Here is a 27,274-nt window from a genome sequence, read left to right on the forward strand (position 1 = left end):
TACTGACACTAGTTTTTAAAACTCACAAGTTGTAATAATGTAAAACAAATTTGCCATTTTATCTGATTTTCAGTATGTTTATACATGCAATATAAATTACAAATATTTATAACATTACATCACCATCTAAAAGAAAACAGATGTACAAAAATCTTTATGATAAATAAAATTATTGCATTTAATGTCATTTTCTTGAAAACTCAAATGATCGAATTCCTTAATGTTGTACTGAACATAAACAATACTAGTTCAAGTCAGAGGAAATGTATGCCAACACCAGCTTCTGACAACAAAAATAAAGAAGTTAAAGCCCTGCAAGTTTAAGTTTGTCTGATTTAGGTCAGGTAATCATGGAAACAAACAAATATTCAAAATTATTTATTTTATCATCATGAACATTGAAAGAAAGCATTATAGACAGCAGAGTTCTTTCCCACCATAAAATTATTTATATCCATTTATTTAGCTAGAAACAATAGCTTGAAGAGGTACCGGTATAGTCCATTTGTAATAATTTCTCTACAGAAAACAATTATCTTATGTTGGAGCATGTTGAAGAAAATATTGTCTCCTAAGTCTTTTTTGTTCTTTTGAGTCTCAATCCCTAAAAGTTCAAGGTACTTTGACAGAATCCTGGTGTCCTGAAAGGCCTGAAGAATGCATTACAATCAAGCAGTGTGTTTGCATTCTGTGAAAATACTCTTGAGATCCATACAAATGTTGCTTGGGTGTGGAGCTCGTATTTCTCCTACTGGCACTATGACATTTGAAGAACACTTGTTATGAAAGTTTCACACCAATTTTGTTTTGTTCCTTCTTCATTAGTCGCTGAGCTTCCTTTTCCATTTTCTTTCTTTGTTGTTCTGCTGCTCTCTTTTCTCTGTCAGCTATCTTCTGCTGCCTAAAAAGAAATGTACATGTTATTTTTACTTTTAGAAAATATCACACAAGTAAAATATCAAATACATTTCAGAAAGAAACAGCAGTGCTTTTTCACCATCATCAAAGGTAAATAAAAAGTCTTCACTCTTTTCACTGCTTTGAAAACTTCAAAGATTTTCAAAAACAGTATTTCTTTTAATCCTTAGAACATGACTTGCAAGATAAAAGAGGTATTATCTCTATTTTACAAATAAGTAAAATGAGGCACAAAGGTTAAGTGACTTGTCCAAAGTCAAGATGAAGTACAAGGATAAGAAGCCACATCACCTGCTCCCTCTTCTTCAGATTATTTCTACTAAAACACTACTTCCATTGGACCACAGCTTCCTTTTGATTTCTCTCAGAAAAGCCTGATATTGAGGATTAAATCTCCTTTTATTATAATAATTAAAAAATAGTCAGCTAAGGATGTGAAGAACAAATTGCGCAAAAAAAAAAAAAAAAAAAAAGGAAATTTAAGACATGCCTTCCAACTAGAAGCTAGAAATCTAAGGAATGACCTTTGAGCAGCAATCCTGATGAGGGGCAGAATGGCGGGTGTTTACTAAGTACATACACATTATGAAATACTTACCTGCTCCCTAGCCCCTCCCTAACTCCACTGCCCTAGAATCACTAAAGCTCTTGGTCTTTATCGATTGATTTGTGTGGGGAGTGGGAGTAGGTGCAGGGTGATGAAATAGGACCAAGGACAGAAACAGAAGTTGGTCCTGGATCTGAAGGTATAGGGCATGAGAAAGTAAGTTACGAAGCATGCAAGGTTGAGGAAGGAAGCTGTAGATCACAGCTAGGCATGGCATAGGCACCACTAGATTATATACAGGAAAATCTAGTGTGGATTACCTATATATGGGACAACTGACTACAGTGAGAGAAATGTATATACAAATCTCAACCATACTTATAAATGGGAGTATGTAAGCAGTCATGAACGACCAAAGTTCCAGAAAGTAGAGACTTATTTTAGGCAACATTTTGACCATCACCACCAATTAACTAAAATTCCAAAAGTATAGTTTTTAAAAATCTACTTTTCACTAGCTCTGCTGACTTGTAAGCAAAACTGATCATCTGCTCTAGTCAAGTCAAAATGCCAGCCTAACGGGGGATGGGAAAAGAATTACAAAAGGCTGGGTAGGTTACAAACAAATAAGGTAATTAGGCTTTGATCTGGTTACTAGCTGAAATATAAACATCAACAATTAATGTTGCTGGCACAAGAGGAAACTTAGAGATTATTTAGAGAAAATGTATTGCCCCTGCCCAGATACATGCCTGGAATTCCTAACGTACCAAAATCTTCCTTAACAATACTGATCATAGAAGTGGTAGGATTAAGACGGGAAACAGGCTGAGTGAGAGGACATGGAGTATGGATACACATTTCAATTTCTCAGTGTTCTTCTGGGGCAGTAATAATGTATGGAAACTCCATGTCTCTGGCTCTGCTTTTGCAATCTGTGACATGAAGCATGTCTATTACTAATAGGCTCGCCTCCCTCTCCCAAGCTGTCGTATCATGTAAAACACTTCAGTTTGGGTTGTTGGTCTTATTTTGTTCAGCATATAAGAGGATATGATGGAAAAGAGAAGGTTTTGCATGGTGAATGTTCAGATACTTGTGAACTCATATACTCTAAACCGCTATCGTTAAGGCTGATAGATTCAAAATGAACAGCACTTTTCTTTATCCTTGTGGTTAATGACACAATCATTATTACTAGAAGCCCCAAAATGATCTAAAATACTCAGACTTCAATACCTGATTTATCAAAATATAGAGTAAAAAAAATAGACGACTTATCTTTTTGATGATTTATCCAACATAAATGTTGTCATTTAGAATTTTTAAAATATTTCCTTTATACTGAATAATAATTAAATAGGAATTAAATATTTTAAATCTCACAATTTTACTGACTTTTAAAATATGACCCCATCCTATTTTAAGGAAAAAAAAAAAAGTGCTAGAGAAAGGAAGGACAAGACCAAAATAGAAAGTTAGCTATGACTCCCAGTTATTTAACTGCACCCTCTGCTGGTTTTTCAAGGTATCGTAATTTATTGACAGAGAGGAAAGGGAAATACGAAAATGAAATCAGTTGTTTTGGTAAGATAGTCGGATAAATGGTAATTCATTTTCTATCCCTATTATAAAAACAATCTTTTAAAATACAAAAAATTTGTATAGCTGTATTTTGCTATTTCATATTTAAAAATGCAAAAGTAGGCTATTTGTATTGTCTTTAAAAAAGTAGCATGTAAAAATGCAAAAGTAATTTAGATACATTTAAATATCTGAGTTTTAATTAATGATGATAGTGTCACAAATTTGGTTAAAGTAAATTTTCTTTTTACTCTTTGACCTAATTCAGCAGTAGCAAGAATTAAGTTTATTGCTCAAAAAACCAAAGAAATAAGACCATAACAACCAAGGAAAACAAACTTGAAAACCCCGGAACAATACTTTCTTTTCTGTAGAATGGGTAGTATCTAACTTACGTTATCTACTTCATAGGGCTTTCAAGTGCATCAACTGAGATACACATGTAAATGTAGAATGCTATATAAGTTATTTTCATTCAAATTTGCAGGGCTGGGCACTATGCTAGACCATGGGAAAACAAGAATAAAGATATAATTTCTGACCTATAGGAATACATAGGGGTGGCTCACATTCATAGTAAGACATTTCAAGACATAAGAACATTTCACAGAGAATGAAGAGCATATAGAGCATATAGTGCAATATACATATGTAAAAGATCTCATTTGCCTTTAATAAAATTATCATTCTTTTGTTTCTATAATGCTTTACATTACTGGTTTCTGTGACGTTTTAATCATATTAAAGGGCACATGTAGTCTGAAATACAAAAATAATATCTATATTATCTAAAGTTCAAATGAGAATCAAGAGAAATATAACATTTCGCAGAATAACTTTCTTGACCTTAAACGCCACAAATCTAGCTCTTCTACTCAGGTTGCAATATGAATATCACTCAAATACCTGAGGACTTCTTCTGCTTGCCAGGCCGCATCTTCTTCTTCTTCCCATGCATTGGTATTTTCCTGCCAGGTATCTAAGTCACCTAATTCAGACTACAATTAAAAAAAAAAAAAGTGACAATAATAAAGAGCCATCCTTTCTCTACCACTCAGTAGTCAGGAAGAGCATTTTTTAAAACGTAACTCAGCCCTTGGCCCCACTGTGTGTCTCCTCTTCCTCACCACGTCTTATAGAAGGCCCAAACGATTTGGCACCTGGAGTGCCTAGAACTGAGAGGCTTCCCGTGACGCATGCCTTTAGGTACTCAACAGTCCTTGGCAATCTAGCTTTCTTCCTATTTTATGTTTTAAAGAACACTCCTTTTATATCAACTGTTCTTCCTTTTTCCCACTTTAGTTTGGAATGGCCAAGAATAGAACATTTCTTTTTTCTATTTCTCCCTCTTTTCAGTAGCAGGCAGGGCTGGGGGAAAGAGAAGACTGAATTAGAGATACCTGACTGGACTACTCTCTGCTGGAGATGAATGGAAGGACTGAAGTTTCCACACTAGCACAGTCATCTTCATTTCAGCATAATTTATAGATTTTTCAGTGGCACTTACTGTCTGGGTCCCAAGCAAAAATGATAAATCAGGCAAATTTCACTCTTTATCAAAGCACTTCTATATTGTGCTTCTTTCGCTTGTCCTACCTACCTGATACCATCAGACAGGCCACTACCTTCCACTATTCCCCAGGCCAAACCTCTAAAAGTTTCCTTTTTTTCTTCCGCAAACCAGTGAAAATGCTCATTTTGGAATGTTTAATTAGACATGGGCATGATCGTGTGAATAAAATAACTGGCACCAATCTGGGAATAGATTTATTATACATTTTTTGAACACTTATACCTAAAAATGAAATGTGTTGAATTTTCCTCTCCTAACCATAAATGTGATACCATGCTGTTAAAAAAAAATTTTTTTAAGTATTTCTAATTATCCCTTTAATATAATTTCTAAAAAGTAGACTTGCTAAGTCAAAGAAAAGAAAGATTTTTAAAGCCACTGAAACAAAATACAAGTGACTGTCTTGAAAAATTGTACCAACTTTCCTCCCGACCATAGGTGGAAGTCTTGTTTCCTTGTACCTTTGACAAAACTGGTAACAGCCTTCTTTTCGATCTTTGCTAATTTGTTAAGATTTAAAAATGGTATCTTGTTATTTTACTTTGAATTTGAGAGCTAACAAGGTCAAACTTTTTTTCATGTTAGCAGATTGTATCTATTTCGTATTTAACCATTTTTCCACTGAGGTGTTTGACTTTCACTGTATAAACATTTAGATATAAAAAGGTGAAACTACTGAAGACCACAAAAAGGAATGATATCTGATCCTTTAGTAGAGATGGCCTTCTAAGTAAAAAAGAGGAAGTTGTATCCCATGACTATATATGTGTTAAATTATAGTTGACATACAATATTATTCACCTTCAGCTTCAGGTATACAGCGCAGTGGTCAAATAGCTACACTGTCTATGAAGTGGTTTCCCTAATAAGACATGTGCCCATCTGACACTCTACAAAATTTTTACATTATTGATTATATTCCCCAAACTATTTTTCATATCCCCGTGGCAATACTGTAGAACCAATTTGTGCTTTCTAGTCCCCTCCCCTTCTCCCTCATCCCCACCCCTCTCCCATCTAGCAAACATCAGTTTTTCCTCTACATCTCTGAGACTATTTCTAGTTACTTGGCTCATTTATTCAGTTTATAGTTTAGTTAATAATATGACACCAGTATTTATTTCCTAGTTTTGACAAATACACCATGGTAATATAAGATGTTAATGGAAGAGGAAGCTGGATGAAGGGTATACAGGAACTGTCTGTGCTATCTTTGCGACTCTTCTGTTAAGCTAAAATTATTTCAAAATAAAATGTAAAAAAAATGTTAAAGGCCATTAACTAGCTTCCCATTGTCATTAAAATAAAATCAAAATTCTTTGCCAAAAAAAAAAAAAAAGAGGAAGTTGTAAAGGATAAGATTGATAGATTTGCTACATAAAAAACAAATACATCTGCCCTTCAAAAACATCCAAACCAAATTATAAATGCCAACAACAAACCAAAAATAGTAAAAGATGACAGAAAAAAGTTAACATCCTTAGTGCAGAGAATTATCACAACAATAAAAATTATAAATTCCAGGGGGAAAAAATATAGTATGTGCAATTTAAAAGAAGAACCTAATTTGTGGAATGGGTGGTAAGATATTTTTGGAGAGAACAAAGTAGATACAGTAGGTTGCCCTTCTCTCCTAGGCAATGCCCCTTTCTTTTGTCTGCTTGGGAGGAAAATATGTGGAAAAAGCAGTGGAGACATTCTCCACATACCCTATTTACCCCTTCCCAACTCTGTAAATGGTTATATATTTACAATTTCATAATTAGGTATACTAGTGCTATAATAACATAATTACAGTTAGGCAAAATACATGTACTAATTCACTGAGGTCTGAATGACTACCAATATGGAGCATACATATATGAAATGTTTAGAATTTAGAAATAAAAAATAAAAAATTATGCATTCTGATGCTATGCTCTTTTAGAGAAATATCTATAGTGTTGTTATGCTTTCAGAACACCATGTAACCGCAAAGGAGTTATCAAATTTTATAATATTCATCTGTATGGTCATTTGTTTAATATTGTGCCTCCCACACAAGAGTGTGTTCTTCTGAGGCCAGGACCCTGCTTACTTTCCACTACATTACTAGCACCCAGCAAAGCAGAGTCTGGCATTAGTAGGAATAGTTTTTGATCAATGAATTAAAAACGTGTATAAACATGGGTGCCTTAGAGAGGGGGCCTCAGGAGCACCTGTGCAGTTTAAACAAACAAATATAATAGACAAATAGACAGATGTAGTGGTTTAAAACTATGTCTGCAAATTCTTTGCCTTCCTTGCAGAGTTGGAGCTTACTTCCTCTCCCCTTGCATATTGGCTGGATTTAATGACTTGCTTACAATGAATAAAATAATGTGGAGGTGACAGTGTGTCACTTATAAGATTAAGTCATAAATAAGCATTGTGACTTCCCCCTGGCATGTTCTTTTTCTCAGGAATCACTAGTTCTGGGAAAGTCAGCAGTTATTGTTGTTATAAGGAAGCTCAAACAGCCCTATGGAGAAGTCTGTGGCAACAAAATGAGGCTTCCCGCAAACAGGCATTAATTTGCCAGTAAGGTGAGTGGCCCCCTTTGAAATGAATCCTCCAATTCCAGTCAAGCTTTCAGATGACAACTGTCTGATGACTCGTCTGGAAACTCATTAGAAACCCTGAGCCAGAACCACCCAGTTTAACTCACCCCTGGATTCCTGATTCACAGCAACAGTATGAGATAAAAAATGTTTATTATTTTAAGCCACCAAGTATGAGGCTGTTATACAACAATAGATGACTCATGTAATCAATTAATCAATAATTAATCAATCAAAGCATGTTTAAGCACAGGTCTGGAGAGGAATCTGGACACTGGTGTTTTAAAAAGTTCAAAGGTGATTCTGATATACTTCCAAGGTGGAGAACCAGTTACATACTTTTCTCACTACTTTTGTCTTTAAAGGTGTATCATTTAAGTGAAACCGATTTTAAGTCAAATCACACTTAAATTGTAAATATATCTAGTAGGAAACCAAGGTTAAATTTTAGTGGTCATATTTTTAAATAACATTTTGTCTCTTTCACGTGTACAATGGGACTCTGATGCTGGTGTCTGATGTAATTTACAATCTCTCAATGTATTAAACCTACTTCAAAGTCACAAAAATACAAATACTATGTTCAACTTTGATTTTTTTTCTTCTTCTTTAAAGAAAACAGGAAAAAATCAAGCCCTTGCCTAGATATCATTAACATACTTACCGATTGATGAATAAAAGGCATATCTTGTGTAGCTGCTAATCTACTAGAGAAACCTGTGCTACCATCTGGGATGCCAAAATTTAATGGTTCTCTCTTCTTAATAATGATCTGCAAGAGTAAATGAAATAGAATTGTAGAAATATTTTACACATCACTATAAAAATAGACAAAATAATTAACTGACTGAAGCATTTTATAATTATTTAAAATATGCTCTACGATTCTTTTAAAATTTACAAATATAAATTTTTTGGGGGGCCGTAAAAAGTACCAAAATTCCCAAGCAATTGTCACACAAATCAGTTTTGTACCAAGCAAACTGAATTTCACTTTTAAAAAACTAATAAATTTTCCTCTTCCTCCTTCCTTTCCCCCTACTTTCCCTAGACCCCCAAAATGTAATTAGGCGCTTTTAGTCACAGTATTAAATAAGAACGTGTACCATGTCCAACAAAAAGTATAACCAGCTCCCAAGCATGTGGATATCTATCAATATATTAACTCTTTCAAGCCGGTAGTGTTACTTTTGTAGCTTAAAAGCATTTTCATTCTAATTAATTATTAAGGTACTATCATAACTTACTGAGTCCTATTAAGAACAGCAATATATTTCTACAATAAAAGGTATTCATCTACTAAGAAACTCAGTTAAACTCCTTAAAAAGTACACAATTTAATGCTTTTCGGCATTGGGACTTTTGGACAACTCAACAAAAACAATTATGATTACAGAATGCAAATGTTATTAGCCTTAATGTAAAACTAAATGTACAGCTGCAACTGGGTGAAAGGTAGAAGAGGCTGAGAAGCCCTATTAGAGAAGTGTGGAACAATAATGGCCTCATTTTATAATGAGACTTGCATCAGTTATAATGGTTACAAACAATGGAATGCACTTATCAGTTTGTAGACATCACTGAACTGTGAACTCTGTGAAGTTTAAAACTATATCTTATTCAGCTTAGTCTCCACAGCAGACACTGGAGTCTAGACTCTGACATATAGAATTTCAATAAATGCTTAGATATAATTTTAAAAGGGGTACAAATTACTAGATGTATGTCTAGGTCACTTGAACACATTAACTTCAATTTTAACATGACAGACACAACAAACTAATCATTAGAAATAGGCTTTCTTATAAATACTAATTATACTAATTTTATACTAATTTTAACTACAGCCATAGGAAAATCATTTTAATAGTTTAATCTCTAACAGCACAAATCTCGAACATACTTTCTGAGTTTTCCTTATAGTTGGTGTCATGTCCTTAAAATAGTCAGGTTCCAGTTGTTCCAAAGCATCTTGTTGTGCTGCCACATTCCCATTCCCTCCTTCAATCTTTACACTTGTTGGTGCATCTTCATCCCAGGAAGTCCACTCTTCAACATCTGTCTAAATTTAATCGATCAATATTGTCAGTCATAAAGGTAGAACCTCATTAACATCTCATTCACCATTTATTAGAAAAACGAGCTGTCTAAAACATTAGTTTTCAAACTTTTTTGACCAATAGGAAAATACCAATTTTATATCACATAATGGATCACAAAACTGGATCAAAGGTTTAAAAAAATACTTTTACTATGATTTAGACATTCTGCTCTATCCATTAAAAAAAAACAGAACAAAATAAATGCTTTGAAAATTGAACTGACTTTAGAACTACAGCTCACAGAAGCAGGTTTGGAACTTGCAACCTAAGCCTAACCAGGTTGATTGCCTGATAAAATAAAGAATATCAACAATCTTAATAGGATTTAAATAAGATGAGGGTCTCAAACATCTTCAAAATGTCTCTGAAATTATTAGCTCACAAAGAATCAAGAAATCTCAACTCAAATGGAAAAAGTCCATCAGTAGACGCCAACCCCAAAGTGACAAAAATGTTGGCACTATCTGACAAAGATTTTAAAATAATTATTATAAAAGTGTTCCAACAAGCAGCAGCAAATACTCTGGAAACCAAAAGGAAAAAGAAAACTTCAGCAAAAAAACAGAAAATAAAATAGAGAACCAAATAAAAATTTTAGAATAAAATTATGTAAGAATAAAAGTTCAGACCTTGACTACCAAATTAATTTTGTGACACGTCAATGATCTGAAATCCTGTTTGAAAAATATGGTTCTGGAATACGTATTCAAACTTTTTTTAAAAAATCACCTGTTTAGGAACTGACGAATAATCTACTGTGGTTGGCAAAGTTATTTGGTCTCCACTTAACTTCCGTCCTCTGCCAGATCTGAAAGAAAAATGAAATAGTTTATTTTAAGAACTACCAAAAGAAGCAAAAAAGCACTATGGACAGTAACTTAAGGCTTATGAAAGAAGATCCTTATCAACTTTAGAATTATTTATTTTAATAATTAACAGTTGCTCATTAGATAAGAAATGAAAAGGCACGTATCAGGTTATCTTTTAAATGTTTTTCGAATCTTGGAACAGACAATATACCTGCTTTTTGGCTTCATACTCAAAATCAGAGAAACTCAGGAGTAATATAAAGTCAAAAACAAAAATGCAAAATGGTTTCAAACAATGCTTCTTAGAGGACTGTGAGTTCTGTAGGTGAAGGTTTGGGACACCTATGCTGTTAGGGTGGCTTTGCTTTTGTTTGTTCTATATATTTGGTTTCTTGGTAAGATTACCTATTAAACTAATAAAAAGTTTGAAAATCATTGTACTGAACTAAACAATAACTGGTAAAAGTTTTAAGGATTAGTAAGAAAAGTGTTCTTTTAAACAAGATAGGTATTATAACTCTGTTGTTAAAAGCATGGGCTATGGAACCTGCGTAAACCATCGTTTTCAATGTTATTTCTATTAATTATGAGTCTAATTGGGATTACCTAACCTCTCAACCTCAATATCCTTATCTCTAAAAAGTGGGTACTCAAACCTACTTTTGTAAGTTTGTTGTAAGGATTTAATTAAGTGACATGTGTAAAACAGCTAGACATTAGTGCATGCTATATAACAAGACATTAAAAAAGAGTAGCTATTATAAATGATCAGTCACTTGCTTAACTACAAATAATCTATAAAGCATCTACTTAGAGCTAATTGGTAAAGTCAGCTATTTTTATTACAAGATTAGAAATCATACTTTATTTGCTTAAACAATAGATAGAAAAGTAATAGTCAACTACTAAATTCACAATATAATCCTGGTATTTTAGAATACTTGATCTGTGTTCCTTCTGACATTTAAGAAAAGCTTATTCTAAAAACAGCTTCAATTTTCTTAATAACTGAATTTGTACAATTAACCCTAAATATATTTAAATTAACAATAGAAATTCATGTGACAACACAAACGTCCTTAATATTTTTAAAGTCAAATGCAATTTTTTATACTAAAAGAAATCTATATTCAATAGAAGTTTTAGAAAATACAGATTCAAAGAGAAAAACAGGGCAGCCGGATGGGTCAGTTGGTTAGAGCGCGAGCTCTGAACAACAGGGTTGCTGGTTCTATTCCCACATGGGCCAGTGAGCTGAGCTCTCCACAACTAGATTGAAGACAATGAGCTGCCGCTGAGCTTCCGGAGGGGTGGCCACATGGCTCACCTGGTTAGAGCACGAGCTCTCAACAACAAGGTTGCCGGTTCAATTCCTGCATGGGATGGTGGGCTGTGCCCCTGCAACTAAAGATTGAAAACAGAGACTGGACGTGGAGATGAGCTGCGCCCTCCATAACTAGATTGGAGGACGACGACTTGGAGCTGATGGGCCCTGGAGAAACACTGTTCCCCACTATTCCCCAGTTTAAAAAAAAGAGAGAGAAAAACACCTGTAATTAACATTAAAAAATTTTTAAGTTACAATGGCTAGTAAAAGTACATAGGTTTCAAGCGTATATTTTTATAATACATCATCTATATATCACATTGTGTGCTCACAACAACTTTTAACCTCTGGCCCTCTGGCAATAATATCCATTCTTATCCTGTTTTACCTAGAGAATTTCTGGGCATTGTCCTCATGCTCTGAATGATTTTGAGCACTTAGTTCACTTTGTTCCTATTTCCCAAATCCTGTCTTATTGGAAGATTTCAACAATCACCTAAATTTTCCATTTCTTTCTTGACCTCTCCTTCCCCCGCAATCTCCACTCATTCTCATTGCCATATCCTGGACTGCCTTTTTTAAATTCCAGACCACTCTATTTCTATCAATAAATTAAATGCCATTTAATCCTGTGAGTTTTAGTAGCTGTAAAATGGCCATTTTGCCATAGAATACATTTCCTAGCCTCCCTTGCAGCTAGATGGCCATATGACTAAGCTACGGACAGTAAGCTGACACCAGAATTGTTCTGGGCAACTTCTAAATCACGTCCACTAAAAAGAGAGCTGACTGCCCTCAAATTCCTCTTTTACTTCGCCCTACAGGTAATGTGTCAGTACTTTTTCACAGAACTCCTAGGTCAAAAGTAATACTCAACAGTTCCATTAAGAAGTTAGGCCCAAACAATGTCATACTATGCATGTCCTAACTGGTTAGTAGTCATGTGAAAAAACAATACATATAGATTTAAAGAAAAAAATGTGTTTTTTTTCATTCTTAAGTAACCCCAATTAGTTACTAATGGAATGTGCATGCTGTTGGAGACTGTACAGCTTCTCAAGCCCTCCAATCAGATTGGATACCACTACCCTCATTTTCTGTTCCATATTAATTTTAGTTTAGTACTTGCTTTTAATTGCAAACTAAAATCCTAGCCTTTGCAAAGACAGGCTACCCCAAAACAGGAGTAAACTAAAACCTATCTCAAACATTCAAGAACATCATCAAAAGTAATACTGCCGGATCTGATGTTGCAAATGTAAATTACCTCGAGCAGCATTTATAAGACGTTGACTATCACATTCACTGCGTTTTGCTGGAAAATTAAAAATATCCTATAGCACTCCTGTGAGTTTAATACAAAGCCCCGAAGTGCCTTCCCACAGTTTAGGAACAGTAGAACTCTCGGGTATGGAAGTGTGACAAAAAAGAAGGAATTTCAGTCTCTAGGTGACTTACTGAAGTAGAATGACCTATTTGCCCTGGGCTACCTGGCATTCTGGAATATTATTTAAGAGATTAAAAAATAAAAATAAAAAAAATGAAAAATTATTTTGTTTGGGGTTTCTCTGTTAAATTTTTTCAAAATATAAAAATAACATTCGTATTGTAGTCTATAAAGAAATATCTATGCCTAATTCCGCTTAACCATCTTAAAACATTCTGATAATGAAACAATTATGCACATAAAAACTCTCTAATGATTATAATAATGAAAGTTGGTTTATTTCTGAAATTCTATATTACCAAAAATGTTATTTTAATGGAAGATGTAAGAATTTGAAAGAACAAATAGAACTGAATCTCTACTTTCTAGGTCTGAAGTAGAGAAAAAAATATTTAAAAAATACTAGAGGTTAGCGAATGAATAGTGCAATCAAGATATTTAGTTTAAATATAGTCTGTCCTGCTGTTTTATAGTTATGAAGGTATCAAAAACTAAAAAGAAGACAAACATGTCAGTGTGAACATAATATTTGTTTACCTGCATATTAATTTCTTTAGGAATGAGAATATTGTTGCTAAACAGGTACAAACTTTAAATAACCGAAACTGTGTGATAGCCATGGTGGGAATCAACACCTGTGGAAAAAACATAAAAATAAATACATTAAGTTGATTTTATAAGCTATACTCCTGTTCTGAAGTCAAGTTGAAAAGTCCTACGATAAGCTGTGAAAATCAGACATTTTTTTTTTTGCTTTTCTTTATAAATCACAAATATAACAGTAAACTTAAAATTAAAATGTAAATCATGGAGGTCCAACATGGCAGGGGCATAGGAGGACACTGAACTCACCCTCTCCCATGAGCACACTCAAATATACATGTATATAGACAACAATTATTCCTGCGAAGACAACTGAGGGCTGAATGAACATATTGTGTTTCCCCGAAAATAAGACACAGCCGGACCATCAGCTCTAATGCATCTTTTGGAGCAAAAATTAATATAAGACCCAGTCTTTTTTTAATATAAGACCAGGTATAATATAATAAAATAAAATAAAATAAAATATAATATAATATAATACTGGGTATAATACCAGGTCTGATATTAATTTTTGCTCCAGAAGATGCATTAGAGCTGATGGTCCAGCTAGGTCTTATTTTTGGAGAAATACGGTAGTATTCAAAGCCCTAGCCATAGTAATCAGACAAAAGAAATAAAACTCATCTAAATCAGAAAGGAAAAAGTAAAACTCACGTTATTTACAGACGACATGATATTACATATAGAAAACCCTAAAGACTTCACCAAATGTAATCCACTATATTAACAAGTCAAAAAAAAGAAAAACCCTATACTCATCTTAGTAGAGACAGAAAAAGGACTTGACAAAACCCCAAATCTATCCCTGATAAAACTCACAACCAACTAGGAATAGTAGGGAACTTTCTCAATCTGATCAAGAACATCTATGAAAAACCTATAGTAACACAAGACTTAATGGTGAAAAACAGGACATTTCCCACCTAAGATTATGAACAACACAAGCATGTCTGCTTTGACCCTTCTATTCAATATTGTAGTTAGTGGAGATTCTGGGCAGTGTAATCAAGAAAAGGAAATCAAAGGCATGCAGATCAGAAAGGAAGTAAAACTGTTTGTTTACGTTGAAAATTCAATGTACTCTACAATCAACTGTATTTTTATATGTTAGCAACAATCATAAATTGAAATTTAAAGAAACATTTATAAGAGCACAAAAAAAATAATGATATACTTAGAGACAGATCTGATGAAAGCCTTGTATACTGAAAACTATAAAACACTGCTGAAATTTAAAAGACCTGAATTAATTTAAAGAGATCTTTCAGGGCTCAACAACTCAATATTGTTACAATATCAAGTCTCCCTAAATTGAACTATAGAGTCAATGCAATCTCAATCAAAATCTCAGTAGGCTTTTTCCCTCTAAAACTTGACAAGCTAATTCTAAAATTTATATGGAAATTCAAAAGACCTGTAACAGACAAACTAACGTTGAAAAAGAACAAAATAGAAGGGCTAATACTATCTCAGTTCAAGACTTGTTATAAAGCTACGGTGATCAAAATGGCATAGTACTGGAGGTAAGATTGACAAATCAATGGCAGTACAGAAATAGACCTACATACATACAGGCAGTTGAAACTTGACAAAGATGTGAAGGCAGTTCAGTGGAGAAAGGACAGTCTTTTTGACAAATAGCGCTGGAAAAATTAGATATCCATATGCAAAAAAAGAAAAACTTTAATCCGTATCTCATACCACTTACAAAAAAGACTCAAAATGGATCAGAGACCTAAATGAAAAACCTAAAACTATAAAACTTCTAGGAAAAAAAAAAAAAGGACAAAATCTTTGTGAACCTGGGTTAGGCAAAGAGTTTTTTATGTATGACAATACCTAAAAATACCAGAAGCACAATCCGTAAAAGAAAAACTGATAAATTAAGCTTCATCAAAATTAAAAACTTTTACAACTCAAAAACAGTTAAAAGAAAAGACAAGCCACATATTTAGAGAAAATTTTTGCAAAGCATATAACTGATAAATGACTTGTTTCCAGAATACGTAAGAATCTCTCAAAACTCAGTAAGAAAATAACCTAATTAAAAATGGGCAAAGGATCTGAACAGACACTTCACCAAAGAAGATATACTGAGGGTGCCAAAAAAATGTATACACATGACTTGTATTCATCTTTTGTTATCTGTATATATTGAGTATTATAATTTTAATAGTTTTTCCCTTTCTTAAAATGTGTATACATTTTTTTGGCACCCTCTGTACAATGGTAAAGAAATACATAAAATGATGGTCAACATCATTAATCAGAGAAATGCAAATTAAAACCACAGTTAAAAACCATTACACACCTACTAGAATGGTTCAAATTAAAGATAATGACCATACTAAGTACCAGTGAGGATGTAGAGCAACTATAACTTCCAAACACCGGTAGTGGGGACGTGAAATGGTATAGCCATTTTGGAAAACGGTGGTTTCTTACGAAGTTAAACAAACATGTACAGTATGACCCAGCCATTTTACTCCTAGGAATTTACCTTAGATAAATGTAAACATATACCCATACAAAACTTGTTATACTTGAACAGCTTTATTTTTAATAGCTCCACACTGGAAACAACCCAAATATACATGAACAGGTATAAACAGACAGCAGACTACTACTCAGCAATAAAAAGGACTTGAACTACTACAGTAAGCAATAGCATGGCTATATTTCAAATTATGCCAAATGAAAGAAGTTAGACAAAAAAGTATACTGTATGAGTCCATATATTTTTAAAAGCTCTACAAAATACAAACAAATCTATACTGACAGATAGTAGGTCAGTGGGGCCTTGGGAATGGGGTAGGGAAAGGTGGGGATTACAAGAGGCATGAGTGAATTTTTGGAACTAATGGATACACTTGCTATTTTGTTTATGGTGATGGTACATAGGTATGTACGTCTTCATCAAAACTGAGCAGATTGTACATTTTAAATATGTGCAGTTTATCATACATCAGTATAGCTCAAAAATCTATTTAAAACAACCTATGCTACCAGTAAGACATTTTTTAGCAATATTATATCACTTAGGAAAGTTTTCAGATTCTAAATAGAATCTTAAAAGAAGTCATTAATACCATCATCTTGTATTGATTATATGTAACTCTTTCTGAAAAGCCAACTTCCATTAATATTTAAGGACTGGAGAGAAGACTGGGTCTCAGGATATACAGTAGTCTCCCCTTATCTATGGCTTTACTTTCCAGTTTCAGTTACCCACAGTAACTGATATTACCAATATTAAATGGAAAATTACAGAGAAAAATAACTCATAAGTTTGGAATTGCACACCGTTGTGAGTAGCATAATGAAATCTTTGTGCCCCTCATTCCATCCCACCCTGGACATGAATCATCCTCTTTTCTAGCGTATCCACACTGTATATGCTATACCACTGCCTGTTAGTCACTTAGTAGCCATCTTGGTTATCAGATCGACTGTTCTGGTATGGAAGTGCTTTTGTTCAAGAAGCCCTTATTTGACTTAATACTGCCACATTCACTTAACTTTTATTACAGTATATTGTTATAACTTCTATTTTGTTATTAGTCATTATTAATTTCTACTGTGTCTAATTTATAAATTAAACTTTACCATATGTATTTACATACAGGAAAAAGCATTGTATATATAGAGTTCAGTACTATCGCATGGTTTTAGGAATCCCATTATGGGTCTTGAAAAGTATCCCCTGTGGATAAGGGGGGACTGCTGTACATGAATGAAGAGTGGAGAATAAATTTCATATACAGTCTTGGCAACCATGATCACTTTTTCTAACTTGAATGACTCAATGATAACTGGAGACAAAATGTTCTATCAGAAAAACAGAAGTAGAACTCTTATTGACAACAGAATAGAATTCTCTCCCTAGCAATTACGAATTTTCTCACTTTAAGGAAAATTTGCTTTTATGAGAGGAACCAATATTCACTGCCCGGCTATTGTGTGCCACGCATTATCTAAATATTATCTCACTCAATACATAAAACCATCTTATGAGACAAATATTATTGTTCTCATTTCAAAGAATTGAAGCAGAGAGTAAGCACATTTCCATGTTCCCACACCCAATGACTTAGATTCAAACCTAGGTCTGTTTACTTCAAAAGCCAAGAATACCTCACTAATAATATTCTTAGTAATTCAGTGATGACATTATAATTTCCAAGATTAATTTTTCAACCAGTGGCACTGAAATGGGGTAAATGCAGTCAAGTTACCTAGCAAGCAACACTTGGTTTTATCAATTACACTGATTTGCAGGCAGGAATATTCTTTCGGACCCATATTTATTATTTAATGTTCCAATTTAATTCAATGAATATATACATATGTGTGTGTGTATGTGTGTGTGTGTGTATACAGAGGGTGCCAAAAAAAGTATACACATTTTAAGAAAGAAAAAGACTAATAAAATTGTAATAATATATACTGTTAAAGAGGAATATGTCATGTGTATACATTTTTTTGGTACCCCCAGTATATGTATGTGTATGTATGTATGTTTATTTAGCACCTACTATGTAACAGATTCTACTATGGATGATAGGAAACACTACTGACCAAGTACAGAGAAACCGTGTTCACTGCTCAATTGTCACCAGCTAGTGACAGGCAAGGGATGATGGAGACAGGGCTCCCATCAGTCTTGCTCAGTTTAGAATTTCTAGGTCTTAGCTAATGCCAAGCACACAGTAGTAGGTGATTCAAATATCTGTTGAATGAAGGGAAATTAACATCCCTTGAGCATTCAATATGTTCAAGACATAATTCAACACAATGTATGTTCTATGGACTCATTGGAATCTTAAGAACAAACCAAGGAGGTAAGTTTCACTATTCCCTTTTAACAGATGAGGCTGACAGTGAAGCTCAGATTCACTCACCCAGGATTTAGAGATTGACCCCTAAGCTCAGTCTCTCCCCACATCACATCCCATTTGAAAAACCTTTAATTTTATACTCATTGCTTCTATGATTTTTAAAATGCCCTCAGATCATCAACTTGATAAGCATGTATCTTAGGCTAATTTGTACTTTGGTTGCTTCTACTTTCTAGAACTGAGAAATGCTCACATAACCTAATTAAATGTCCTTAAAAATTACTAGGAAAACACAAAAACTTAAAATACAGCAGAATAAGTTTCAGAACCTTGAAGCAACCAATCTTCAGGGCTTTTGGAGAAATGACATCTCTAGGAAATCAATAGGAATAACACCTCAGCTATGCCAAGCGAAAGAGATTCACCTTCAATTTTAAAAAAGAATTCTACATTAGAAACTGAAAGAGTAAATGTTATCTTTCCTCCCAGTAATTCCATGTAAACTTCTGGGGAGATCCTTTCAGTAGAACCACTGTATTACAATTTGTTAAACAAGCCAAGCCAAAATCTGTGTTAGTACACACTGGAGTAAAAAAGTCATCAATTTCTGTATTTCTATACATTTCGAATTTTTTAATACCAAAATTCGAAAAACTCTCTGGAGTAAAATAAGGACTATCACAAGATTCCAAAATAAAATTTACGTACCCTCACTCAAATTTCAAAAACCAAAGTTCGGCAGTAGTAAGAGAAGGGGGACTAGAGGTAGAATGTGACAGCGATTCTGTGTCGAACACTGTGCCATTCTGGCAACTCCAAGTCAGGCCCTCAAATGTGTGACACCACTAAGACTCTCGCAAAGGCAGAGTAGTCTCCAGAACGACTCAAAAGGAAGGAGTTTCATTGCTAAAATGCTTTACAACGTAAGATTACCCATCTGAAATTCGCTGATGAAAAACAAGATCATACCCACTGTACAGATGAGAAAAACAACAAGAGCGTTTTCAGGTTACCCAATCCGATGCTATGAGCACGGCGTTTTGTGAAACGCTCTAAATTACTGGAAGTGTGTGCTGCGTGGGCTGGGATTTGGGTTTTGGAAAAATCTGTCTGGGAAGGAGCAAGGTCCGTAGAGGAAAGGCAGAAAGGTCGGGCTAATTTCCCTGCGGAGGGCGAATACGGGGTTTCAGGGTTTTTCCGGCCAGCGGCCCGCGGGCCGATCTCCCACGGGTGAGCACACCACGGTGAGGGCAGCACGCCGGGGTCCCCCTCCCAATCACCACTCCCTCACCCCCGAGGTCACCCTGACCCGGAAACAGTATCCCAGAATGGCAGTCGACCATGGGGGGAAAATCATCTGGAGGGGCAAAAAGGAAGGTGAGAGGGCGGGAAGTGCAGGGCGAAGACGAGGGCTGACCAGAGGAGGGTAGATGACACCCCAAGGCCGGGGTTGGGATCAGGGTAGGGGTGGGGGAGGGAAGCCCATCGCGGGCGCGCGCGAGCCGCACACACTCACCTGCCCCTCCCCCTCCCCGCCAGCCGGACTGAGGCTCCGAGCTGCTGCGGACCACGCGCGCACACGAGGCGCGCGCACGCGCGCAGCCGGTCGCTTCTTCGAGCTCGCGCTCGGCCCGTTCAGTCCCAGCCCCGCTCATTCAAAGCCGGGCGCGCGCTCCGTCGCAGCCGCCGTTGCCGCCGCGCAGCTGCCATGGCCTCCCCCTCTTCTGGAAACCCTGCCCCCGCTCCTCCCCCTTCGGCCTACTTGAACGCGGCTCTCGGTTGTCTCCAGGCCCTCACTTCCGCACCCCGCCCCATGTCCTGCCTGGCCCAATAGGCGAGAGACTTCGGGTCGGGCGTACGGGCTGAGAGCCAATGAGGGCTAGGGGGCGGGGCGAGCAGCGCCTGGCGCGGCTGCGGCGGAGGCTTGGTCTCGGGTGGGTGTTTTGTGACTGTTGCTGGCAGTAAGGACTGTTCGGTCGGGGAGCACGTGGGTTGGTTCCGTGTGGCCCAGCTTTCTATAAAGAGCGCCTTCGCTCCAACCATGCCACTTAACGCTCCACCCACAGAATCCCCCTACCACTTGGGACCAAGGGAAAGTAGTGTTTAGATTGCAAAAACTGAGGGAGCCCCCGCTGTCTCGGGATGATTTGAATGTGGGTAGGCCCGATCTCAATCCTTCTGCCACCTAAGGGGTGCGAAACACAGTTTAATTTAGGACTTAATCTCCTCCAATTAATTTTTTATTGAATTGGCTTTAACGGAAAGTTAAAAAGTGGCACTTCACCGTGTCCCTGCATTTGTTCTTAGCCTGCAGCCTGGGCTAGCCGGTCTCCCAAACTAAGGTGTTCTTTTTTTCTATGGTTCTCTTTGAAGCCTGATTCTTTTTTTCTTTTTTATCCTTGTGTGCTATTAAAAGACTAGGGTCCTTTGGTATTGTGAGCTAGGAGCCCTCAGAAGACTATCTGCTCCGCTGTTGACAAAGCAACTGTTGAGGGAAGTCAAAAGTTTTTATGGTCATGGACTAAAAGCAGATCTTCCAAATGTTCCCCAACCAGCCTTTTTCCTTTTCTACTTTTTTTTTTTAACTACCTTTGTTCTGTCACCCTGAATAGCACCCACCTACCCATTTAACTTTCTAGAACCCGCATCCTTATCCCGCTCCAGTCTGTACCATTTCTGTTCATAATTTAGCTTGTTTATCCCCAAGAGAGGGGAAAAAAGGGGAATGTTTATGACTCTTGGTCTGAAATGTTCTGTATAACTTTGGATAAGTTATTTTATCTCTAAACTTCAGTTTCCTTATCAGTAAAATGGCCATAATAGTTCCTGCTTCACGGAATAGCTAAGGCTTGCTAAGCTCTCAGGGCAGAGCCTAGCACAGAGCAAACATTCACAGATAAGAGCTGTTACCGCCTCTTCTACTAACACTACCTCATATTACAGTAGCATTCCCAGTTACTACACCTTCCTGAGTCCACTAAACCGTTTGCAGCCCCTTAAACACACTAACTTTAATCTCTTCTACTGCCTAAATTCCAAATATTCAAAATGAATTTCCAAAACGAATCCAATAATACAAAATAGCCTACATCCTAACATTAAACATGTTTTTCCTTAGAGACTTGTATCTTTGCTTCAAATTATTTATTATACCTCTATGATACAGTTTTATTCTTCAGTTTTATTTAATGTGCCAACTCAAAGTGAAATAAAACAAAAGGTATGTACTTTTCCAGAAACAACTTGTTTCCCAACACAATAACAAAACAAAGAGAACACGTGCTAAAGATTGTACACTTAAAGTTTAGTTTTAAAATACCCATAAAAGAATACAGAGGTACCTTGGTTTTTGAACGTCTCCATTGACGAACATTTCAGTTTATGAATGCCGTAAATTTTATGGGTCTATGGTATCATTAGATAGTAAAATTCATGCTAAATTTGTAGTTTTAGGGGTTGATTTTAAAGGTCTGGAACGGAGTAATCCATTTTACATTACTTTCTATGGGGAAACCACACCTCGGTTTTCAAACATTTCAGAACTCGAACGGACTTCTGGAATGGATTACGTTCGAAAACCGAAGTACCACTGTATTTTAAAATCATCTTTATCTAGTTGTTGAGTAGTAATCCCCTAATTGGGGGAATCATAGGTGCCAATAATATGGGATCTTGCTTGGGGACCACCTCTTGGGCGGTTGTCCTCTGCAATTTGCAATCCTCTGCCCAAGGCTTGGTGGGGTGAGGGTGGGGGACTACCAAATGTCAAGTGGGAGGAGCAGAAGGGATAGAACTTAATATATGAAAAATTTCTTTCTGGTTCGCCTCTACCTCAAGGAGTATAGTTGATTCTGTCTGCTCTGTGTGAAGACTATGTTGCCCACTTTAAGGAATCTGACTTGCCTCCACCCAATCCCCAACTGCCAGCTTGATTTATTCATTCTCGATTTATTCATTCTATCAGCTTCCAACCCACCACTCACTTTCCCAGTTCAAAGCCCGTATAGGCCTCCTTGTTCTGAGTTCTCCAGCTGGGTCTGAATACTAACTATCTGTCAACTGACATCCCATCCCTTCCCTGGAGGTAGGGCTGACCTTGCAAACACAGCCTAGTGCTTCCAGATCTCCCCCAACCCAGTTCCCTGGCTTTTCACTTAAGGGAGGGTTTTTATCTCAGCCACAATTTTAGACCTGCTGTTCTGACATTAAAGGACATTAAAGGCTTTTTATTAATGAGCAGCTGTTCACAGTTGAATACAGAGCATAAAGTCATAGTTCTTGATCAAGCAAAACAAAGCCTTGCAGCTCATTGAGTGACAGTTTTGAACAGATACGTTTGAAAACAAAGGACAAAGGATTATCTGATGATAATTTTAGTGGCTTGCTTTATTGATCTTTTTAATTCCAGAGAATTTTGCTTGCTTTCAATATAATGTATTTTAATATTCTGGAAAGTTATTTCTTTTTAATATTCATAATCACCATTTAATAGTTAGGGTCAGTTGTTTAATGGAGATACCAAAAATTCTGAAGCAACTTTTTCATTTATTTTCTATTAAAAGAAAATTAACTTTCCATAAAGCATTTAAATATTTTTCATCATCATTATTACTACAACATGTCTTTAATTAGTAGTAAATTTTATTGCTAAATACAGGAAGACCCAAGATTAGAACAATTTAGAGTTAACCAAGTCCCTTTGGAAGAGGCCTGGATAGGAATGGAGGAATGTGTCTTTTACTAGAAATGAATTCAAATGAAAAAAGGAGTAAACCCTTCACTTCTATGTTCCAGTCCTGAGATCCAGCAATGTCATATTTTTTGGCTAATGTCCACATTGTTATTAGAGCTCTAATATATTTCAGCTATGTTATGAGTTAAGTAAATGATGTGAGCAGGTCTGGCAATCTAAGGCCATTTATTATTTCTAAGGATAAGTGTGTTGAGATTCATACAGCAAGTATAAAACAACAGCTAATGACACGATCTATCTTGTTATGTGTGTTGAAAACTTAAAAATAAAGTAAAACAACACTGAACCAGCAATGGAAGCCTGATCCATTCAGCTACAGCATGGTGGCCATTGTGGTTTTTACCTTGAACAAATCTGAGTCTCAGTTTTCTCATCTGCAAAATTTGGTTAATAATTCTGTCCTTAGGGATTTATTTTACAGAGTAAGTGGCATAATGCATCTGGAAATATCTTGGAAACAAAGCAATAGAATCACTGAAAGCTTTCAGCTGTACAAGTTTATCACTTCAAGTCCAGAATCTTCTTTGAGCTACAACTGGGACTAGTGCTTCCATGGAAAACAGGTGACTTTTCTCTCATCAGCAATCAGAAATAGACGTATTTGTTAGTAACACATTATAAAAGGGAAAAGAGGAGGGAACACTAAGCGTTGAAGCTACACTCTGAGTACATCCGCCACCTCTTTTGCCCCCCCCCCCCTTTGCTTTAAAGACATAGGGGAAAAAGCACCTGTTAGAAGGAAAGCTCCTACAACCCTATCCCTCCCTCTCCATGCTTTTTCTCACTACTCGTGGGATATTTTTCTCAGCAGTATCTGTTGTCAAGTTTCATCCATTCTTTCTTCTGTGTGGCCATCATTTTAGCACACTGGGATTATCATAACGATGTCCTAACTAGTATTTTGTATTTTTTTCCCCTCCCTCTAAATCAGCTTGGTCCTTTGCTGTATGATTAATATAAATATTTTTTAAATCACAGATTTCTTCATGGAAACAGTCCCGTTCAAAATAGAGATTTGCCATTGTCCGTCAATTCAAACTTACTTGGGAGGATACATGTCTTCATTGTTGGTTTTTAAACTCATCATTTTGAACTGCTGCTCCTGGACCCCGCTCTGACCACCTCTGGCCCTTTAAAATATCAGCGATACCAGCAATTCTTGTTAAAGGTGTTTGTGTACACTGTACATTTCATACAGTGAGAATTAACTCACCTCCTCCTCATGAAATACATACTTCTTGCTGTGTTTTTATTTGAAATTAAATCCTTTCTAAGTGAGAATTAAATCGATGTTATAATCATACTAGAAATTTTCAGCATAAAAATATGTCATTTTCTCTCTTCCTAGGGAGAACTTGTATGTATAAAGGATCATCTGCATAACTACATAAATTACTCTATATAACAACCAAAGGAAAATACTCTTGCTATGTAGCCATACACACTCATAAATACCTTGCCCAAAAGGAATCATTTTTTCTGTTTATAGGCACTGAGCCCATTACCATAGCAACCATAACTAGTTGGTCTATAACTGGGTATGAATTACATAGTACACTGTTATTTGAAATGTTAAGTCAGTAAATCAGGATACGGTGCAATTCTGTAATATTTTGGAAGGATTTCTTTATCTCAGAAATCTAGTAGAGGAAAAGTTTCATCATGCTGTCTATTTGTTTATTTAGACAATTTATTCAACACTTGCCATGGGCACAGTGTGTGCTAAGCATGTTAAAGAAGTCAAAAGAACACACATCCCTAACCTAAAGGAACTTCTCTAATAACCCAGCATGTCATGGGTAAACAGATTTAATGGAAGAACATGTTCTCATAAGAAGCTTTCCAATTTTAGAATCGTCTGATCATAGTAACTAGAATAATGTATTAGGGCCTGCACATAAGGTGGCGAGAGGTTTGTAGTTGGTCTGACTGCCGTAAATACCTACTGTAACCCCTACAGGGTAGGCCCCTTTCTTTTTTGGTCTTATACAGTGTGTCTGCAACTACTTTCTGGGAAGGTGAGTTAGGGAATGCATCTTAATGTTTCTGTCACTGGAGACTGGACTTTTCTTGCCAGCTGGTACCAGACTGAGGAAGCTGAAACTGCCCAATGATGAGCATGGAAGTGTGACATTCCAACTGTTTCACACCGATTTCCCAAACCAAATACATAATGGATTCAGGTCAATGTTTAAGCATTTCTGTTTTGGAGGATACAGGTAATGACTTCAAAGGATGTGGTCTTTTAAACTCTTTTCTTACCCTGGCATTGTCCCTGCCCACCTCCAGCTATAGGAAGGAATAATTTTGCCAGCTCAGACATCTGATGAAAGTGGGAGAATTATCAATTAGGATCCCCACCAAGTAACACTGAAACCCTGGAAGAGCAAGGGCTGGTACGGTACACGACATTGTCAGAGACCCAAATTCCTTTCAGCCGAGCTCTCTGCACCATCCCCACAGGTGCTGGCCTTTGTCCTGGTCCAAGGAGGCATCTTGCTCCATGCAGCAGAAAAACAGGAAAGGCTGAAGAAAGGACAAAGGGGTGTATGATAGCCATCTTGTACGGAAAGTTCCTAGAATATGCCTCAAGAGTATCTGTTTTTTTGTTGTTGTTTTTTGTTTGTTTTTTCCCCCGTAACTCACTGCACAGAAGTTAGTCACTCCTCACTGCAAGAGAAGCTGGGAAATAGTCTTCTCTTCTAAGTGGCTCTGTGCCCAGCCGAAGATGCTAATAATTAACACTCACATAGTGTTTGTTATACGCTAGGCGTTGTTCTGGTGCAATAAGAAGTTCGGTGGTTTATTGGACCAGTGACTGATGTAACATGGGCAAACTTACGGTCATAAAAATAGTGAGAGTGGCCGCCATTTACTGAGAACCTGCCACCTACCTGTTAGGCACTGTGTAAGGTGCTGGGTATATGCTACATCGGTCCTCAAATACCACACTGCATGGTAGATACTCCCCACGTTTTATAGGTGAAGGAACTGAGAATAAGAGAAACTATGAACTTGCCTGAGGGCATAGAGGTGGTAAAGTATAAACCTAGCATTTGAATAGGAATGTGGATATACATATGTTTTACTAAAAGCTCTCTTCATGATGAAACAACTTTTCCATGCTTGAGGAAAGTGGGAGGCAATAAAATGGAGCTTGGGCTCTGGCGTTAGATTGGGTTTGAATCCCAGATTTACCATCAGAAACTGTGAACTAGGGCATTTTATTTAATCTCTTTAGGTTTCAAGTTTACTCATTTGGAAAAAGGGATAAGTTCATTGCGTTATTGTAAGAAAAGAATCCACATAGAACACTCAGCATAGTGTCTGACACTTAGCAAGCATGTGGTAAATCTGTATCTTATTTTATTGTTACTACTACTAGTAGTAGTAGCGAGTAGTGGTTGTTGTTTAGATAGCACTCTGGGATAAAATAGAGAAGAGGTAAAAGAGGATGGACCACTGTATTTTGTTCTATAAAGCAATTATACTGTCTCCTGCATCACTTTTTAAAAATAGTATAAGATTTGGTAGCCTTCTGATGGATGACTCATTCAAAGCCTGGGGAATATTTAATGTGTTTGTTAAATGAGAATGATATGTAGCTATTTGTGTGTCCCTTTCACTTCATACCCAGGAAAACATGATGTGAATTTTCTAAACAGTGTTGTTTTAAACAGTAAATTTTAGTGTATGCTTACCAGTTTACTATTAGGTTTTATCTTCAAGTACATATGATAGTTTGTAGTACTACTAAAAACACTTTAATATTATTACTTTTGATCAGAATTTGTAATATGTAATCCAATTTGTGATGATGAATACAATTTTTCTAATCTCTTGGAAAAAAGTCATTGCAATGATGAGAAGGTGATAGAGCTTTGAAAAGAGTAGAGACAGTAGTACAAGATACAAACATTTTACTTATCAGAAATACAGGAAAACATTACTTCCTTTTTCTGTGTCCCTGACATTGACCAAAATGGAAACATTATATTTACTTTACGAATTTTTCAGGTCCTGGATAGAACAGTACGAACACCCAAAGTATTTTTATGACCTGTTCAATAACTACTTTATATTAAAAAGTGTTTTTAAAAATCTAGACATGAATTTATAACAAAGCATTATTCAGAGAAACATGATTAAAAAAAAAAAAAAAAGCAGCCAGCTTGTGAATGAAGGCTATGT

At 36.1% G+C, this 27,274-nt stretch overlaps 1 protein-coding gene and 1 long non-coding RNA gene across 2 annotated transcripts; one reads left to right on the top strand and one right to left on the bottom strand.

The window, feature by feature from the left end:
• Window positions 1-363: 363 nt before the first annotated feature.
• Window positions 364-20,073, bottom strand: EBAG9 (estrogen receptor binding site associated antigen 9). Its single transcript, XM_019750645.3, has 7 exons — window positions 19,847-20,073; window positions 13,424-13,521; window positions 10,033-10,111; window positions 9,105-9,263; window positions 7,866-7,973; window positions 3,956-4,047; window positions 364-901 (listed from the first exon to the last, which is right to left on the bottom strand). The coding sequence occupies exons 2-7, from the start codon at window positions 13,504-13,506 to the stop codon at window positions 781-783; spliced, it is 642 nt and encodes a 213-aa protein (XP_019606204.1). The 5' UTR covers window positions 13,507-13,521; window positions 19,847-20,073; the 3' UTR covers window positions 364-780.
• LOC148757840 (uncharacterized) lies at window positions 19,510-27,274 on the top strand. Its single transcript, XR_016021508.1, has 3 exons — window positions 19,510-19,707; window positions 23,490-23,646; window positions 24,062-27,274. It is a non-coding gene; the product is annotated as an uncharacterized LOC148757840 (long non-coding RNA).

The sequence above is a fragment of the Rhinolophus sinicus genome, chromosome 6, assembly GCF_057876585.1.
Source record: "Rhinolophus sinicus isolate RSI-liver-muscle chromosome 6, RSI-T2T, whole genome shotgun sequence".
NCBI lineage: Eukaryota > Metazoa > Chordata > Mammalia > Chiroptera > Rhinolophidae > Rhinolophus > Rhinolophus sinicus.